This window comes from Saccopteryx leptura, chromosome 3 (genome assembly GCF_036850995.1).
Source record: "Saccopteryx leptura isolate mSacLep1 chromosome 3, mSacLep1_pri_phased_curated, whole genome shotgun sequence".
Classification (NCBI taxonomy): domain Eukaryota; kingdom Metazoa; phylum Chordata; class Mammalia; order Chiroptera; family Emballonuridae; genus Saccopteryx; species Saccopteryx leptura.
The window spans coordinates 59,837,756-59,845,663 of NC_089505.1; the positions used below are offsets into that span (position 1 = coordinate 59,837,756).

Here is a 7,908-nt window from a genome sequence, read left to right on the forward strand (position 1 = left end):
CCAGCATCGCCAGAGCTCAGAATCTAGCACTTAGCCGGCGTCAGTGGGATGTACTGAACTGATTAAAGCCCCAAGTTTCTTCAGTCAGCTGACCCCTCAGACTCTTAGACGGTGACATGTGATAGTGCCTTCCCTTCCATTTTGGACCCAGAACTCAGAGATAAGGGAAGCTGCTCTCCTGAGTCAGCCATTCACTGAAAATCAAGAGGACCATGAAAAAGGTACTTTATTGAGGTGATTAGGAGTGCGACCCCTGGACCAACATTAGTCCCCTTAGTACAGTCTCATGGGTGGAAAAGACCAGGACTCTGGGCTGCTCTGGGCCACAGTCCAGGAGAGGCTGTGCTGTGGGACAGAGGGGCTGGGACTCCAGTCCAGGGCAGAGGTTTGGGGCAACAAGTGGGATGGTGGCTGAGGCAGGGGCTGTGGTGGGCGAACCCCACAGGACTGGGAGGTTGGTGGTGTGGCTACCAGCCAGATGCTTTTCAGCAGGTCAAATGCTGTTGGGGGACCCCAGGCCACTGCAGACGGAGAAGGCAACGAGGGCAATGTAAGCGGCCAAGGACCTTTTGGTGCCAAGCTCTCTCTGTGTGCAGTGGGAGTGTTGGAGGTGTCAGGCATGGCAAAGGCAAATTCCTTTGTTCCCCATCTCCTCCTCTGCCTTCCTTCTTCTGGAGCCTGCTCAGGTATATTGATCCTTCGTCTCTCAGGGTCCCCAGGCTTGATCCCTGGCACCGAGGAAAAAAGCATAGAGGACAGCTGAGCTAAAACAGACGAGAAGGGGAGCATAGTGGGCAGGAAGTGGGCTCACCTGATAAGGGTGGCTGGCAGTCCCGGAGCACCAGGGTAAGGTCAGGTACACAGCCATGGCAGGCCTGTAAGGTACCCACAATGGCATCCCTGGCCTCTTGCACTAGATTCCTCCTGGGGAAGGCCTGTGGCAGAATCAGGTGGCACTGCAGCTCCCCCAGCAGCTGCCCCAAGCCTGGGAGCTCTGGGGGACTAGATTGGCCTGCACCCAAGTCTCTAGGTACCTGATTCTCCTTGCCCCTTGTTTGTGGGGCTGGTTTATGAGCCCTGCCTGGGCTTGGGGCAGTCTTGGTGGGTAGTGTGGGAGTGCCTGGCTCCAGGGACCCATTGCTAAGCAGCCGTGCCACGTCCAGAGATTTCACCTCATGGTTAAAGAGACCCCAGTGCTCTCGGCTTAGCCGACCCTGGGTTATGACCATGAACTTGGGGGCAGTAGAAGCTGCAGGATGCTGGAGGTCCATGGGTGAATTTCGACTGGCCACAGAAGAATCCTGATGGGCTAATTGCTGGCGGCTGCCCAACAAGGCCTTGTTACGCTCCCGCCTGGTCTTCCGACGGCGGACCCGACCAGGTTTCTCAGCTTTCTGGAAAGATTGGGGGGCTGGCCCCCGGGGGTCCATACTGTCCTGGAAAATAAAGATAGGATGATCATCAGCATATAGATAAGTTAGAGAACTAAAGGTGAGTAGTGACGATGTGAGTAGTGAGAAGAGATGGTTTGGGGTGAGGTGGGATGCAAAATGAGAGAGAAAGAATGGGAAGAGAAGGCCTGGGCACTTACTTTGGCAGCACATATACTAAAACTGGAAATGGCTCAGTCTAGGAAAGAGTCACAGGGAACAGGGACATGAAGAAATAGCTAAAAGATGGGGGACAGGTAAAGGATCATGAGACTGGAGGGGTCTGGAAAAAAAAAAGGGATTTTGGACATGAAATAAATACTGAGGTAGAGAAGGTACTGGAGATGTCAGAGAAGGAAAGGCAGGAGAGACATCAGAAAAGAAGTTGTGCCTGACCAGGTGGTGGCACAGTGGATAGAGCGTCGGCCTGAAATATTGAGGACCCAGGTTGGAAAACCAAGGTCTCCGGCTTGAGTGCAGGCTCACCAGCTTGTGCACAGGGTTGCTGGCTTGAGCAAGGGGTCACTGGCTCAACTGGAGCCCACCCCCTTCACGGCACATATGAGAAAGCAATCAATGAACTAAAGTGCTGCAACTATGAGTTGATGCTTCCCATCTCTCTCCCTTCCTGTCTCTCTCTCTAAAAAAAAAAAAAAAAAAAAAAAAATGGAGAGACAGAGAAGTTGTATAGAGAAAAACTGGAGGATACCGAGAAGGCGACAAGTAACTGGGATTGGGGTCTGGTCATGGGAGTTAGGAGAGTTGGGTTGGAGAGAATGCGAGGGTGGGGCAGTTGAGGAAGGAAAGCGGAATATGGTTGGCGGGGTATGGCGGGGGTAGGAACACCTCACCTTCTTCCGCTCCAACGAACCAGGCCGCCTGCCCACTTCACCTGGCTGTGAGGCACAATGGCTTCTTTTGGTGACCTCTGCGCACTACGTCCTTGGCACTCTTCCGGGCTTTGGGCCTCCTGCGCATGTGCGTGTCCCTCCCGTGCCCTTTGACTTCTTACGTCTTAGAGGCACGAGGCTCAGAGGCACGTGCCAGGGGCCATGAGTGCCCGTTATAGCCCCAGCCCTCTCAGCCTGTGGAAACGTCCCATTTGTCCTTAGGCACCTCCCAGCCACGAATTGGCTGTGAGGTCCCCTAGCCCCGCCCTCTTCCTGATTCTGATTGGTTAAGACGTCTCCAAGTGGATTGTCTATCTGGAGCACTCCGACACCAGCTAGCCTAGCCCCCAGCGATCACAGATTTCATCCCTAGAGAATCGTTATAATATTAGCATTAAGAGCTAGGCTCTGGAGCTAGCTAGGTTCAAATTACCTGACTGGCACATTTGAGCTGTGTGAACTTGGAGAATTGTGTAACTGCTCAGAACCTGTTTCCTAATCTGTAAAATGGGGTTTGTAATAAATAGTACTTTCTTCATACAGTTGCTATGAGATGAGCCAACATCTAACGTAAAATAATGCTTGGTGAATGAATGCCTCGAAGCTTTGTTTCTCACTAAGCTTTGCTTCAGGAATTGCCTCTCTGCCTCTCCTATTTATTTATCTACACTTGTTCCCTCAAAATTTAAAATGAAATATCAATGAGCTGTATTACCTGTGTAGTGTTGCTTGGCTAGCTTCCATGATCTTTCAAATCCTAACTCAGAAACTATTCCTTCTAGGACACCCTTCAACATCAGAGTCCTCTGCCTCCTCCCCAGAGTTCCTCAGTTCCTCCCTTAATCACAACCTGATCCTTCCCTCAACTCTGTGTGTAGATCTGTCTCTCCCAACACACTGAGACAAGGCCAGGTTCTGATCCATTAATTTAATACACATTCAGCAAGTACTTATGAACAGTTACAGTACTTGGTACTATGAGTTAGACCCTGTTCCAGGCAAGTGGATTGAGGCAAAACATAAACAATAGAGTCATCTATTAGTATCAACCTGCCTAGAAGAAATAAATAGATAAGAAGGTTCCATCTAGGAATATGGCCAGGACATTTAGAGGGTGTGGGACTCCACACACACCTGGTGCCTGAGATCTGAGATGAAGTTGAGGTGGAGGAAGGATCGACATTAGGTGGCCTTGGCTGTGGAGGTAAGTTTCAGAGCCCAGACATACCCAGCTGAAGTTATTGGTTGGCAGTGGGTTTAGCGAGGGAAGCAGAGGCCACAGATCTGCAAGATGAGCTGCTGTGGGAGGTCTGCCAGACTGGACCTGGGCCTTGCAGCATCTCTAATTTCTTTTCTCTTTTGGCATTTTCTTCTATCCTTGCAGAGCCCGTGATGCTATAATGCAAAGGCATGCAGTTTAGATTTTATGCTACAAAACTGCTGGCTTTTTTTTTTTTTTTTTTAAGATTTTATCTATTGAGTTTACAGAAAGAGGAGAGGGATGGGGAGTGAGAGTGTCAACTCATAGTAGCTTCACTTTAGTTGTTGATTACTTGTCCTATGTGACTTGACCTGGTTTCGAACTCAGGGACCTCAGAGTTACAGATGGACCAGGCAAAACTGGTGTTTTTGAGCAGGGAAGAACCAAGAGCGGATAGGCTCATTAAAGTCTGGCGCTGCCTTAGGCTGTCTCCTTACAACTGAGCCTTTAATTTTCATAGTTGGCCATTTATTTTTCGCTCTCCCACACATGTAGAAAATGGGTTCCTCCTGCCTGACCAGGCGGTGGCGCAGTGAATACAGCGTGGGAGTGGGACGCGGAGGACCCAGGTTGGAGACCCCGAGGTCGTCAGCTTGAGCTCGGGCTCATCTAGTTTGAGCAAGGCTCACTAGCTTGAGCCCAAGGTCGCTGGCTCGAGCAAGGGATCACTCGGTCTGCTGTAAACACCCCCCTCCCACCCCGTCAAAGCACATATGAGAAATCAATCAATGAACAACTAAGGAGCTGCAACAAAGAATTGATGTTTCTCATCTCTCTCCCTTCCTGTCTATCTGTCCCTCTCTCTCATTCTGTCTCTGTCACACACAAAAAAAGAAAAAATAAGAAAATGGGTTCTAGCTGGGTGCGTAGGAGCCACCCCTTCTAGGGATCCAAGAATGGACTCGTCCACTCACTCCCATTACCCCTACCATGTGAATGGGACACACATACAAGGAGGGGGAGATGGGGGGGAGAGGAAGGGAAGGGGGGGGGAGGGAAGGGAAGGGAGAGGAGAGAGAGACGGTGAGAGAAAGGAGAAAGAGACAGAGATTTCCTCACATTTCTCGCCCTACAGCAAATGGTTTCTTCCCCGAAGTCAGGGCGCTAGATTTTCCCCCGCTCACTCTCGGCCTTTCAGGTACTTCTCCCCTCCCTGTGACGCCGGTGGGGTGGTTTCTCCTTCCTCCCCCACGTGGTTTCTCCTTCCTCCCCCCCTCCCCCCACAGATGCTGGATGGTCTCGCCTATCCCCCATTCCTAGATGCTCGGGTACCGTAGCTGGGTCGCCGAGGCCAGAGAGTGGAGAGCGCCCGAGCGGGAAACGCCGGACAACCTCACTGCGTGGCCGCCGTGGGGGAAGCAAGGGATCCCGATCCACCTCCCCTCCTAAGTGAAGGTTTCTGCCCCTGCAGAGGAGGCGGCGCCCGGGATCGGCCTTCGTCCACCCCTGGAGTGCGGCCTTCCGGACCCGTCCATTGTTACCGGGAGGGGTAGGGGTGGGCGTGGTGGAGCCACCTCCTTGTTAGCCGGGGCCGACCTTGTTTGCTTATCCTGCAGAAGCTACGACGCCTAGATGAGTGGAGAGGAGAACCCAGCCAGCAAGCCCACACCGGTGCAGGACGTTCAGGGCGACGGACGCTGGATGTCCCTGGTGAGCGAGCCCGTCTGCGATCATCAGGACTCGGGGGTGGGGGCCGCAACTCTGGAGTTCAGCTGGTTCGCACGGCTCTCACTACCTGATGGGAAACAGAGCAGATGGGTTGGTACTCCCTAAGGAACCAAGGGCTGGGCGGGCCCAGGAGCCAGCCTACCATAACTCCCCCTTGTTTGTCCCTGAAGCACCATCGGTTCGTGGCTGACAGCAAAGATAAAGAACCCGAAGTCGTATTCATTGGGGACTCCTTGGTCCAGCTAATGCACCAGTGCGAGGTGAGGCCCATCTCCTTCCTCCTGCCCCACGCAGGCCTGCTCTCACTGACACGCCGGGACTAGACTGCAGGCCCCAGGTGGGATATGGGCAGAGGCGGATTAAGGTCGGTTAAGGCCCCTTAAAAAAAAGAGACAGGGGAAATAAAAATACATGTTAACCATATTTTAAGTAAATAAAAAATATTATGTACTATTAATGTTAAAACTGCACATATGAAACCAAACTTGATGTTATTAGAAAAAAGTGTAAAGTTGGGGTCTTGCAGGGCCTTTCAGAAGTCGGGACCCAGGGCGCGCACCCAGTATACCCGCCGTTAAATCCGTCTCTGGATATGGGCTACTTGAAATAGCTTCAGGTAGCACCCAGCACCCAGAATTTCAGTGTAAATTTTCCAGTAGAGCCGGAGCTCTACATCCATCAGGCATAAGGTACAACATTCTACTGAGAAGGAAGTGTATGTTCTAGCTTTGTCAGGCTGGAGTTGTATATAGTGAGATTTAAAATGAGGCTTTCCTGCAAGATTGCCTAAGGTGGTCTTTGTTTGTTTAATGGGTTTCCACAAAGCTATAATCTTTTCCACAAAGTGAAGGTTAACTGTAATAGCTCTTCACAAAGGGGGCTGGTGTATAATATCTTTCTGCTAAGCAATGTTAAACCTTAATGGCTTTTTTTCTCAGAGTGAGGTTTAACTATTGTTTCAATGCATGGCTCAAGCAAAATGATTTCTAGAAAATACGTCTTGCTTCTATGGGGTTCTGAGTATATAATAGGTTTACATAAAGTGAAGTTTGACCATACTGGGGTTTGCTCAAGCTGAGATTTAACCAGACTGCTCCATGAAGAGAGGCTCTTCCATAATGACATTTAGTTAACATTTGGACCCAGAGTAATGTGATACACGCTAACAATGCCCACCCCTCCCCCTGCCCACACTTCTTGCTCACAGATCTGGCGGGAACTCTTCTCTCCTCTCCATGCACTTAATTTTGGCATTGGTGGTGATGGCACGCAGCACGTGCTATGGCGGCTAGAGAATGGGGAGCTTGAACACATCCGACCCAAGGTGAGTAGGGCTTGGGTGGGCAGCTAAAGCCCCTTTAGCCTGTCCCCTCACCACTGCTCTGTTCCTCTTTTTCCACAGATTGTGGTGGTCTGGGTGGGTACGAACAACCATGGGCACACAGCAGAGCAAGTGGCTGGCGGCATCAAGGCCATCGTGCAGCTGGTGAAGCAGCGGCAACCCCAGGCCCGGGTGGTGGTGCTGGTGAGTGGGGAAGGAAGAAGGGCATGGTTCTGGGCAGCTTGGCACAGAGCAGTGGCTTTTGGGCAAAATTTCACATTGAAAGTTGCTACATCTGTCAGAGCAGCTGTGAATAAGGACATGTTCAGGACCAATTAGGCCCTTTTGCCCAGGGGACCCCAGAGATTCTGGGATGTTAAAACTCAAAATACTTAAATAGCCAAGTTATCGGGCACTCCTGGGGTGAATCTAGGCTACATTACTTATAGCTGGGACATTTCCTCCTCTGAAAGAGGGATTCAGCCCTTGCCATTTTTTAAACACTTTTGTAGAGGTTGTTGTTGCTGAATGGGGTCTCAGACAAGGCAACAGAAACTACCCTTCCAATCCCCCCACTTCCCATCCCTTGTGTATTCCACATCTGGGAACTTCATGGTGGGGGCTGGAGAATAGTTTGATCCAGATGTTGATAGGACATCTCACAACTCTCGGTGCCCTTCCTCAGGGCCTGCTTCCAAGGGGCCAGCACCCTAACCCACTTCGTGAGAAAAACCAACAGGTGAATGAGCTGGTACGGGTGGCGTTGGCTGGCCATCCACGGGCCCACTTCCTGGATGCTGACCCTGGCTTTGTGCACTCTGATGGTACCATAAGCCACCATGACATGTATGATTACCTACACCTGAGCCGGCTGGGCTACACACCTGTCTGCCGGACCCTGCATTCCCTGCTTCTACGCCTGCTGGCCCAAGATCAGGGTCAAAGTGTCCTTCTGCCAGAGCCCACACTCTAAGCACACTTTCCTGCAACATTAAATTCTTGTTTTTCAGTCTCCCATCCCGTTTTGTTTTATGGCCAACCCAACTAATACCTCAACCTAAGCTCTTATCTCTGTGACCCTGCAACTCTGCCCAAGGAAGGTATCACGTTATCCATCAAGGTGGTCAGGTTCTTGTAGAGTAAGGCAGAGTTTTATCACAGTAGTACTCCAGGCATGTACTACCAATCAGTTATACTAGGTGAAGCCAGTTTGCCAACACTAGACTCAGTCAAGAAAGAATTCTGGGAACATAAAAGCAGTCCTTTAATCTTTGCACATGCTGTTCTCCTGGCTGGTGCTCTGAACACTTCCTGATATTCCAATCCCCAAGCAGTCAT

At 51.0% G+C, this 7,908-nt stretch overlaps 2 protein-coding genes across 11 annotated transcripts; one reads left to right on the forward strand and one right to left on the reverse strand.

The window, feature by feature from the left end:
* Positions 1-229: 229 nt before the first annotated feature.
* PRR19 (proline rich 19) lies at positions 230-5,255 on the reverse strand. Of its 10 annotated transcripts, XM_066373608.1 has the most exons (6): positions 4,641-4,768; positions 3,455-3,715; positions 2,282-2,515; positions 1,035-1,436; positions 812-935; positions 230-728 (listed from the first exon to the last, which is right to left on the reverse strand). In XM_066373608.1, exons 4-6 carry the CDS (start codon positions 1,428-1,430, stop codon positions 274-276), a joined length of 975 nt encoding a protein of 324 aa, XP_066229705.1. In that variant the 5' UTR covers positions 1,431-1,436; positions 2,282-2,515; positions 3,455-3,715; positions 4,641-4,768; the 3' UTR covers positions 230-273. The 10 variants fall into 10 exon arrangements, with proteins under 10 accessions (XP_066229705.1, XP_066229700.1, XP_066229698.1 ...); XM_066373603.1 differs by lacking the exon at positions 4,641-4,768 and adding an exon at positions 5,118-5,229 and having other exon boundaries at positions 812-1,436; XM_066373601.1 differs by lacking the exon at positions 4,641-4,768 and adding an exon at positions 4,854-4,986 and having other exon boundaries at positions 812-1,436.
* On the forward strand, positions 4,930-7,587 carry PAFAH1B3 (platelet activating factor acetylhydrolase 1b catalytic subunit 3). The gene is made up of 6 exons (XM_066373609.1): positions 4,930-4,976; positions 5,138-5,231; positions 5,420-5,509; positions 6,457-6,573; positions 6,652-6,774; positions 7,256-7,587. Exons 2-6 carry the CDS (start codon positions 5,154-5,156, stop codon positions 7,541-7,543), a joined length of 696 nt encoding a protein of 231 aa, XP_066229706.1. The 5' UTR covers positions 4,930-4,976; positions 5,138-5,153; the 3' UTR covers positions 7,544-7,587.
* Positions 7,588-7,908: the final 321 nt, after the last annotated feature.